The following is an 11332-nucleotide window of genomic DNA, read 5'->3' on the forward strand; positions in this document are numbered from 1 at the left end:
TTCGGTGGCGTGCGCCACGGCGGTGGGTGCAAGCGGCAGCGGCGGCGTGTCCCAGGGGAGGTCGGCATGTGAATAACTGGCGCAGCGAAGAAAAACTGAGGAGATAAGATTCTGTGGAGGAGCGCTAGCGATGCGGCTGCTGGTTTCTTCTAGACCAGCCGACGTGTGTGGCTATCTTTTTTTAGACAGTTTTTTTTTATACTAGCGTGCATGCAGGTTCACAGTTTCTGTTTTTAATAGTTTGGACTTTTTTTACGAGATTAAGACTTTGAATCCTTCATGCACCGATAAAAATCTTCGAGTCCATCACTTGGGCGTGTTAGTGTGTGCGTCTTTGTTCTCTGAACCACGCACACATTGCCTTTCTGTTTTAAGGTTGAATTTGACTCATATCAAAAAAAATGAATTAGACTATGTGTATGTCCCTCACTCTGACTAGCTGCTAGGGCGCAAAAACTGAAAATAAACAAACACCATACATACATGAATAAGGATCAGACAATATATTGGACTAACATATATACAGAGGTTAAGGCACACACGACGAAAACATATGTGCTTACACATTCAGTAAAGTAAATATAAAATAAATTTTCTCCAGTTGATCCCGGTTCATACAAGTGCATAATAAGCCATTGACGTCAAAACGACATTGACGTGTCATGCCAATATAGGCTTTAGTTGATCTCAATGAAGCTATCGTTCGGGATCAGAAAAAGGAATCCATGCCTGACATCCTTAAAGATGGACATGTTGGTATGGAGGGACTTGGCAACCACCTTATACATACTTCGGGCCCAAACATTAATGCTATGGAGAAAAACCAACAATTGTATCAAGGTAAAATTACTTTGAAAGTGTTACATGCATAAAAAAATATTGTTTGATGGTAGTACAATAATTAATCTGCCGATGTGGTATGCTTTTTTCACTAGGCAACGATGATTTGATCTACAACATCCTAACATTTTTTTGGTTCCTAAATTGTAGGACGCTAGCAATACAGACGTCATCATTAATTAACTCATCCATGCTTATCGGAAACCATATTTAGGGGTACCATAGTACAAAAATATTATTATTTAAACAAAAAAATATAGTAAACAAAAGTAACCTACTTTGGTGAGCTAGCTTACTTTATTAAACAAAGGTAATTACAGAAGTTGTTATACCCTACTATCATGATTTGAAGACATTAATAATTCTATATAGGATAACAATAACTTTACGTAGTGATAATCACCTAAAAGGATTTAGATAGAATATCATAGTTGGCTAATATAAACTTAAACTGGCAGCCAAAATAGTTGCACAATTTAAAAAGGGGTTGCCGGGAAGAAGTAAAACATTACTGTACAAACAACACATATTTGATGCTTATCTGCAGGCTCATGAGATTAATTTATGAGTAGCTATGTATGCTCTATTTATGATGCAGAATCTAATCTATTTCTTTGTTTAATCGACAATAGATTTCTACTCCCTCCGTTCCTAAATATAAGTCTTTTTAAAAATTCCACTATAGAGACTACATTCACATGTATATAGACGCCTTTTAGAGTATACATTCACTCATTTTGCTCTGTATGTTGTCTATAGTGGAATCTCTACAAATACTTATATTTTGGAATGGAGGGAGTAAATCATAGAAAACTCTCATGAAGGCAAGCAATTTGGGTTGCAATCTCCAGTCATGAATGCTAGGGAACAAAGAAGTAAACGAGATAGAGAGCGTTAGGCATGGATGGCCATGAAGAAAAACCGAAAAACTAAAAGAGCAACGTGAAGCCAATCAACAAAACAAAAGAACTAAAGATTCAACCCAGTTGCAAAAAAGATGTACACAATAGAACAGAAAGTTAGAACATCTACATGACAAGTACTTCACAGTTAGCACACACGACAAAAGTATGCATGCCTGGTCGTCGGACGAAGCATACCACATTTTTATTGTATGGTGTCGGTAACTCAAAATAAGCATCACGTGTACGATATTTTTAGTCAATTGTGAAGCACAGAGCATGGGTATGTGGTTTTTTTTTCTCCTGTTGCAACGCACGGGCAATAACTCATTGTTGATTATGTTTTTTCTTTTCTTCTTCAGGCGTTAGACCAAGCGTTATTGTTCAAAGACCACATGTTGTGGGATAAAAAAGAATCATGGGGAACGCCAAGCCAGATGTAACGTGAAAACTTGGCTAAACTACATGCATCTCTATTTGCTTCTCTACCTTCAAAAATAAAATTGCGATTAAACTGGAATGATCTATGCTTTATCTCGGTGATGATCGCTCCATATCCCCCTCTACTGCACTTGCCTATGTCATTTATAACTTACTCTTATTTATTTATTTAACTTGCTTGGAGTCCAATTATGTGACACATTAACCCCAACGAACGGACGAAAAAGTTTGCTGGGCCGTAGTTTTCACGAGAAGCCAGCGAACAGACGGACTACGATGTTCCGGCTCGATTCGGAGTAGGAGGATACCCTAGCGATTCGATCCGGCCTATATATATCGTCATCACTAGATCCTATAGAGATTGGCCTGACCGTGATCGACCGACAGTTGGGAGATTGATCGACGATCGAGGACGACGAACGACGATGGGGTCCTGGCTCTCTTCCCCGGCCGCCGACGCCGAGGCTGACGCCGCCGCTGTCGGCTTCCGTTCCCATGCCCGCCAGGCAAAACAGTGAGTAGTTTACTCACTCCTCCTTCCGGTTAATCTGGATCCTACGTACAGTATGATCGAACTGATCAACTGAATGTGCATGCGCTGATGCATGTCGGTCAATCGATGTTTATTTATGGTGACAGGCGTCGCGACGCCAGCCATGCTCGCATATACACCCTCTTCGCCCTCGGCCATTACAACTCCAGGAACAAGGTACGTGGTACATGTCCCATATACATGCACCTTGCTCGCTGAGTATTTCGTAAGCACAACAAGACATCAAATCAATCCAACTGTCTTGTTCTTAGATCATCACGGCGATGGGTTTGGTTATTTAGTTACTCTTTTAGCATGGTAGTTACAAAAACTGAGAGTGGCAGAGGGGGTGTGTCCGGATTTCCTTTTGGATCTCCGTTGCGATTGTGCAGTGAAAATCCGGAGGCTGGGCTCAATAAAATTTTACATATGGAGTATGTGTGTGTCTGATGTTTGAGATGCATATCCGCAGGATGCTATGTTCGAGCCTGCCGCGGAGCCCGTGGAAGAACCCAAGGCCGCATGCGTCGGTTTCAGGCAAGATTTCTGGTACCATGTCGGCTTTTGGGCTCGCCGGAGGGACGCCGCCACCGACGAGGAGCAACAATACTTCTTTGCCGAACTACGCTTTGAGCGCCGCACCAGACGTCTAGTCGTTGAAACATGCGCTCTCTTGGGTATTCTAATCTAACCTAGTTAAATTTCTATAAATTATTAACGTCACTCATGGATGCATGCATACTAACTCCTTTTTCTGTCTGTATATTTTTGTGTTTGACAGAAAAGCCGCTCTGTCGTTTCAAAAGCAGCTGTGCGTTTTGCCCGGACAAATTTCAGATTTTCCACCCAAGCTGCGCGGAGTTTACATGTGGAAAGAAGAGGCACAGAAGGAAATTCTTCAGGGAGAGAGAGATGCTTGGCAGGGCTTTCATGCTTAGACACGCTCAACAACACAAAACCTTTAGCTAGGATAGAAAGATTCAACTCTTTGCTAGGCTTCCCGGGCTACATTTGGATAGAGCTATGTAATGTGTTCAACCATCGATGAAAAAAAGTTATTGAAGCATGCTGACTTAGGATCTAGTTTCGAAGATCTCACCTCGAGGAAGCTAACGGTGAAAGAGGATCGTTGATTGGGTTAACGATTGGAGAGATAGAACTTCCTAAAAATTCAAACTTCTTAGAATCTCTTGGTGATGTCATGTGTACGAGTCATTTGTCCATCTATGAAATCTTGGATCCCATGGTTTCAGACTTCTAGTGCACGGGAGGAAAAGGTAAATTCTGATCCGAGCATAGCAGATCACACGCACACTTCATCAGTATCTAGCTTATCACTAGCTTAGCAGTGGTGTCGGGGTAGTGGTGTGCCGGGAAGAAGACGGTGTTGACGAGGCATCGCACCGAATTTGCCAAGCCCGCAGACACGTCGTGATCGAAGGCACACGTTGGTGTTGTCAGCGCTGGGCATGCGTAGACGGACGAAGTCGATGTTCACGATGCGTCACTCCAGGTTTGCCAGGCCTGGGAACACATCGTGGATGAAGGCATGCGTCGGTGTTGCTAGCACCGGGCATACATAGACAGACAAAGTCGATGTTGATGATGCGCTGCTCCAGGTTTACCAGTCCTAAGAACCCGGCGAAGGCATGCGTCGGTGTTGTCAGCACCAGGCATATGTAGACGGGAACCTGCATGAGCTGCACACCATGTCGAGGGGGGTTAGCAGAGGACTCAACGACTGTTGCCGCGAGAGTCGTCGACGTGGGGTAGAAGGTGCCGATGTTGACCGCGGTTGTCGAAGTAGATTAAGTGATCGGGTTAGATGACGAAGACGCTGGCAATGAGCTGGTGCTGCACAACGGCGAAGGTGGCGGATGAGCGGCGCGACTCAGGTGAGCGAGCAGCAACAGCGCCAAGGAAGAAGAGCAGCAGCGCCTAGGTTAGGACTCCATTTTCCTCAAGTTTTTGTGTTGCCTGAGCCATAGGCTAGCACAAGGACTCCATTTTCCCTGTCCTATCTAGTTACTACAAAAGCAAAATAGAACCAAGCATGCCTGCTCTTTTGGACTCTGAACCTCTTGCTTCCAAAGTCCATTCGCGTCCGTCACTGAAATTCTCAAAGCTTTATGGGGACAAAGAACTTGAAGACCAGACCATGAAAGGAATGAACAGATGAATAAAGCAGCAAGCAAAGAGTCAGTCATCCGCATCCAGTTACACAACAAAAAATACCTTGCTGTCACCAAAGCCTCTGCAAATATAAGCTGCTTCATTTGTATCTTAGATGCAACACAACACGTACTCAAACAAGGAAAAGTTGATTCTCCAAACTTAGCAGATCATATCTAGACTGACTATTAGTACATCAGCATCACATACATTTGTCCATGCGGCTCTTACTCCGCAACGAATTCCACGACGATGCGCGGTTACAGGGCTCACATTCGGTTGACAACACCAGGTTGGGAGAGCTTTGGCTCATCCCTTTAATCTCAAGGAATATACATACAGGCTAGATAGCAGTATCATAGTCATAACTCGCTACTCACAAGAGCAAAGGCGCCACACACACCATTGCTCCTGCCATGCCATGTGCCAACCGCAGCATGGATCATGCTCCTTCTATACAACACCAGTGCAGAGTCCAGACAGGTACAACGCGCGCCGTGCCAACGAATGGCCTCAAGGAGCCGTGCACGTATGACCGATCGCCCAGACACGACGCAAGAACTCAGCATGCTTGCTGCACTGGCTTATGTTCGCCGCCGGTCTCAACATCTAGCAAAACATGGGTGCACACACTATGATGTCAATACTGAAGAGATCCGGTCGGTTTTCCGCAAGTTGTACTTGTCGTACACCTTTTCGTGGTTGTCGCTCCACCACGACTCCGCTTGATGCTCCGCGAACCTTCTCCGGCTGCCAGAAGAAAACAGTCACAGGTTAAGTTACTCAAAGACAGCTTCCAAACGATGGCATATCAGAACATGGGCTTATTCATTCAGTGATGCAAAGGATCGGTTCTAATCATGGAAACGCCTACCTGAACCGCACCCTTTTCAGCTCTTTAGTTCCATCATGAAGAGTAACCAGTGTCAGGTACACCCCAGGTTCAAACTGCTCTATCCACTCAGACTCAACCTGGTTACTGGGTGAACCGGAGCCTCTGGTGTTCCAGTCTTGCAGGTTTATCTGGAACCTTTCTGCTTCCCGCCGGTCAAAATCCTCTGATCTCGGACGATACCCCACCATCCCACTGTTCGTCCTCTGGTGTGTGGCTGGAAAATCTCTGCTTTTGTTGAAGTTTTCGAACATGTTCTCGTGTGGAGGCACCGTGTTATCACCGGGTTTACCTATTTGATGGGCTTGGGGAGGGAGCCCATTAGACCAAGCAGACGTGACAGAAGTCGGTGTCTGAGAATAATGAATGGCTACTGGCTCGTATCTCTTCTGGCCTTCTCTCCCAATTTCAGGAGAAACTACACCACCAGCAGGTAGATACGGGACCCGTGGCGGCTTCGCGTCAGAGTCTCCTGCAGGAAGCCTCTCAGCCATTTCTTTTACCTGTTGATTATTACATTGTATGGTTTTCACAGGTCACTAATGTGAAATGGTGCAAGGAAAACAAGAGACAAAAGTGGCACTAGAACATGCAGCCTCGAATTATCACCTGCGCCGTTAGTGATTTTATAACCTCTTTTGCGGCCTTCGATTTGGACGCCTCTTCAGCAGCAAGGGCCGCGGCCTCACTGGCTTTTGCCTCCGACTTCTTCAACTCGGCGTCTTGCAGTTCACGTTGCTGTCTCAAGCTATTAACCTGTACCATAGGCAAGCAAAATGACTCTTTTTCCCCTGTTCTCTGTAGTTATTACCAAAAATAAATAAAAGAATAGAACCAGGCATACCTCTTCTTTTAGTTTTTGAACCTCTTGCTTCAAAAGTTCGTTCGCATCTCTGAAACTCTCAAGGCTTCCTGAAGACAACGAGCTCGGAGAACTCAAGTACGGCATTCTTAAAAATTGTGACGTATATCTGGGGTCATTCGGGTATCCGTTTGTTACTGTAAAACCTGCATTGTGCAGGTCACCTGATCCGATGAACGGGACGTCATTCATCTGCAAAATTGCAGGGAACTGCGGCGAATGATCAGACCTTTTTGCCTGCTTTGCTGCCTTCACGTCCAAGCTCTTGATCATATCCGAACTGGTAGATGATGCAACTCTGCTTGCCTTTGTGTCCATTCTCTCAGCCTTGGTATCACCTGGTACGCGAGGTATATTGTTCCTGCTATAGCTGACACCAGAATCCATGACTTTACTTAGCTTCATATGACATGAATCGCACACACGGTATGGCTTTCCAGGATTAGGAGACAACGCCGCTCTTAGGGCCTTCTTTGAACTGCATGAATGACAGTGTACCAGGCCACAATGGTAACAGTTGTGTCGCTTTCGAGTGAAACCGAATGGCTGTCTGCATGCTGAGCACTGAGACTGCTCCATCCCTGACACCCATTTATGCTGACAAATTGCAGCTGTGAAGCCTGATCCACAAGCAATGCGCTTTACGGACCTATCCCTTAAAGCCTCCACAAGTGTAGGTACCTTGCGATCTGCAATATCGCCGTGGCCCAGTCTTCCATTTGCACCCTTACCCCATGTGTAAACTTCACCAGCATTTGTCAAAACTGCAACATGATAAGATCCACAAGCAACCTCCACAACACCACCGCCTCCGACCTTATCTTCAACTAGGCGTGCATACCTTCCATCATTATTGGGATTGCCAAGCTGTCCATACACAGAGCTCCCGACAGTAAACATGTGCCCTGAAGTTGTCAACCCAATCGTAAGAGTATGGCCACATGCCGACTTATGGAAGTTGTAGTCTATCAGTGAAGACACACAAGTTGGTTTGAGTTTTGAAGCCCTGTCACCATGCCCTAACCGATATTTGTCTCCATCTCCCCATGTAAATAGCTTTCCAGATGAAGCATTTGACTGTGTCATGATAACCTCAACAACAGCAGCACTATGCCACACCCCGCATGAAACAGAAATCGTCCGCAAACCCTTCAAAGACTCCACTTCCTTTGGATACGAGATAGTTTCCCGATTCCCATGACCTAGGGCTCCAAATGTGCCATCGCCAAATGTGTACAGCAGTCCAGAAGTGGTTATCAAAGCTGTATGCCATGTTCCGCAAGAGACAGTCGACACCTGAAGGCCTTCCAAAGGACCTGAAACCCTTTTGGGTATCCAGTGACTCACGGTACTACCATGGCCAAGGAGTCCTGCATTGTGGGTACCATCACCCCAGGTGTAAAGATCACCTGTTGCTGTAACAGCACAAGTATGGAACTCGCCACAAGCCATTATTTCGACGTTGCAGGTTGACAGTGACTCGAGTAGACGTGGCTGGAAAATGCTTGTACCAGTCCCATGACCAAGCCGCCCACTGCACTCTTCTCCCCATGTAAATACCTCTGCCTGTCTTGTAATTAGTGCAGCATGCTTCACACCACAAGCCACATAACTGACATCAAGCATTACATTTGACTCCAGGGGCTTCGGTACAAGGATATCAGTGGTTGCACCAGGGGAGAGTGTGTTTCCATCAGACCCTGATACTGAAGCAGTGTCGCACATGACTTCTCCCCAGACATAAACATCCCCAAACGATTCAGAATCCTCGCCGCCAGAACCATGGCTGGATGTGCTGAGAGCACTGGAGACACTGACTCGAATGTCTGATGAAGACACACTTTTCACTTGCATATCTGACACATCTGTTCTTTCTGAATATGCATATTCTCCAGAAGAACGGTCCTTGGAATTTGCTGAGCTCAACTTGTTCTCGAGGGAATCAGTGGTAAATGTGGAGCTACTGCTTAGGCTACTTTCTCTGCCACACTGAAACAGAAGGCCAGCATATCATATTGTAAAGGTCTGGTTCATCTATTTTGTACAGGACTGGCAGCTGGACAATGCACTTGAAAGCAGATAAAGAACGAGTTCATGGTTTCGCATATCACACAAGAGCAATTTTGATAATGGACTAGCATAGGTACAATTATGCTACTCGCAGCCAAAATAGCATCAAACAAAAAGTGGCAATAGAGCAAGCAAGCAACATTGGCAGAATCATCAGAATTGTGCTGTTGCTGTTATGAGGTACTTTTAGACGTTATGCTAATTCTCCCATGTCAAACTACATGTTAGTATATGAACTGCGTGTGGGAAATTGTGGACAATAGTCAACATAAATATACTAGACATAAAAGGTTGATACCAGACCAATAGTCAATCATGGAGAAGGAACTAGTTATAATAGAACTGAATCAGATGCAAAACAAAATCTGATACTTTTGCTTGAAAAGATAGCAGCACCTCGAATGATATGAAATCATCACTCAAGCAATGTTAATTAATATAAACAGTGCTTAGTAATGAAATAAGAGAACATGCGTAAAAATGAGCTATGTCGAAGCAGAGAACTTACATCAAAAGAAAGGGCACTACTGCGCATTTCGTCCGTGTGTTGGGGTTGGGATCTGTGCTTGCCTGGAGATACCAATGCACTGAGGCATGTAAACCACACCTGTGTTTCAACCTTATCCTTGCAGATCTAGGAAACAAGATCAAAATTAGTTAGGTGACATTTATTCAGAAATGGAAGAGAAAGAGTAGGTCAGACTGGTTTTCATCACAATACCAGATCGAGTGATCGCTTGCCATCTTTATATACGAGAGAGAAGGATAAATGGTCCTTCTCGGGGAGCAGAAAACGTTGAAAAACCAGCTGAAAAGAACAACAGGTGTTGGGACAGCAAAAAGACTTTGAAAGTATAATATGACCATACTGTTCAGAATGTCTTACAGTTCTTTGTCCTGAGAGAACTCTGGACACAGAAGCTAGTTTTAAACTTTTCTCTTGGTTGCTTGAGACCCAAATAAGAGTCGATTCATCCTGTGCAGCATAGAGAACAAATCAATCAGGTACATATAATAACTGCAAACTGAATTTATGTTGTTCTCAGTTCTTGTGACGCAAATTTTCCAATGGTTGGCGTTTTTAAGGCATTTGTGCTCCAGTTCCATGAACCAAACGTGAAAGGAAGGCCATCCGAGACCATGACAAATCTAGTTCAAGCCATAAAATTCAAACAGAGAAAGAGAAACAGAACTTCTGCAGCATCTGCAGAAATGAACTTACAGTTGACAGCCTGAAGGGAGTAAACTTTGGCTTCCCTTTGCGCCCATACTTAAGCAGCTGGGTGCCTTTCTTCAAAGCGATAAGCGCCTGCCAGATCGACCGACAAGGATGAACAACAGAACTGTTAGGTACAGTAATTGGTGCATAGCAATAGCATAGCATAGGTAAAACTTTAAAAAAGAAAAAGATCCATGGGGCTTCAGAAAAATTCCTAGGGATGAATAATTCGCACTTCGCAGTCCAAAGTTTGATAAGACCAATGCAATGGGAAAGTTCCATGTGTTCTTTTGTCCATTTCCCTCAAAACAAAACTAACAAATGGGAAATGCTTGTCTGTAGCTCTGTTTTATTCACTGTATTGTTATACCTATGCTGTCACATGGGGAAGCACTGCTACAGATGAAGACAATGTATAGCATGCTTTGCCACCCTCATGAACCAGTTACTGAGAATATATGTATGTGCAGAAGGGGAGGTAAAAATAGCAAGAATGTTTTCGTGACCAACAGAGGTGTAGAACACAAGCAGCCTACTATTAACAGTGGTAAGGTAACATTGCCACATTGGGAGGTGTTAACAGACCAGATAGCAGAACTGCTCTGCTCCTAACATTGGGAGTACTACTACTACTAACAGAAACAGAGAGCAACATTGACATACTAGTATTAATTATTATAAGTTTTTCAGCAATGGATGTTCAACTACTTCCATATGCTTTCAGAAGATTTTTAACCCTGCCTGAAGAACTAGGGCGGTGTTCATGTTCAGAGACGGGATTATTAGAAGAGGGCACCCCCGGACTGCTGCCTGAAAATGCAATGGCAGAGAAGAATTTACAGAGCAGGACGGAATCACACGCACTCCCCTGCTCTGGCGCCCGACCTGAAATGATAAAACTCGCTCGGCTGGGATCCCCAGCCCCTATTGACTGAATCCAGATGCAAGCAAAGGCATGGCTGCCCATACTCCCCCACCCACGGCGTCATCGTTGGTATGGAACTAGTACTGCTGTTCCGGTGGGGGCTGGCATTTCCACCAACAAAATCCCAGCAATGGAGCTCGCTCCTCCCCACCCTCCGACCGACGTTGGCAGTAACTTTGCAGGCAAGCGGAAGCGCAGCACATAAAAGGGAGAGAAGTGGGGGGAGGGGAGGGCGGCGGACGGACGGACGGACCTTGTCGATGTCGACGACGGGATCTGCCATTCGGCGGGGACGGGCGTCATGGGGCTTCTCCGGCTCCGCGTCGGGCTCTCATGGGGTCCTCCTCTCCTCGGTCGGTTCCCGCCGGCGGAGGGTAGGTGGCGGCGGCGACGGCAGGGGGGAGGGGGAGGTGCTGGCGGTGGTGGTGGAGGAGTGGTGTGGTGGGGGGTCCGTCGTGCGAGGAGGGAAGGGAGCCC

At 45.4% G+C, this 11332-nt stretch overlaps 1 protein-coding gene across 1 annotated transcript; it reads right to left on the bottom strand.

Moving 5' to 3' along the window:
- Window positions 1-5017: 5017 nt before the first annotated feature.
- On the bottom strand, window positions 5018-11326 carry LOC119366511 (PH, RCC1 and FYVE domains-containing protein 1-like). Its single transcript, XM_037632257.1, has 9 exons — window positions 11109-11326; window positions 9934-10020; window positions 9598-9687; window positions 9433-9519; window positions 9220-9345; window positions 6624-8630; window positions 6389-6535; window positions 5762-6282; window positions 5018-5637 (listed from the first exon to the last, which is right to left on the bottom strand). Exons 1-9 carry the CDS (start codon window positions 11136-11138, stop codon window positions 5520-5522), a joined length of 3213 nt encoding a protein of 1070 aa, XP_037488154.1. The 5' UTR covers window positions 11139-11326; the 3' UTR covers window positions 5018-5519.
- Between the last annotated feature and the right edge of the window lie 6 nt (window positions 11327-11332).

This window comes from Triticum dicoccoides, chromosome 2B (assembly GCF_002162155.2).
Source record: "Triticum dicoccoides isolate Atlit2015 ecotype Zavitan chromosome 2B, WEW_v2.0, whole genome shotgun sequence".
In the NCBI taxonomy this organism is placed as follows: domain Eukaryota; kingdom Viridiplantae; phylum Streptophyta; class Magnoliopsida; order Poales; family Poaceae; genus Triticum; species Triticum dicoccoides.

What these genes read in the sequence shown, in the direction of transcription:
- LOC119366511 (XM_037632257.1), bottom strand. Translation starts at nt 11,138, where the DNA reads ATGGCAGATCCCGTCGTCGACATCGACAAG. An exon ending in TTCTCTCAGGACAAAGAACT is followed by an intron (nt 9,520 to 9,597) that starts GTAAGACATTCT and finishes TGTTCTTTTCAG; the next exon opens with CTGGTTTTTCAACGTTTTCT. An exon ending in GTAGTGCCCTTTCTTTTGAT is followed by an intron (nt 8,631 to 9,219) that starts GTAAGTTCTCTG and finishes CTTCTGTTTCAG; the next exon opens with TGTGGCAGAGAAAGTAGCCT.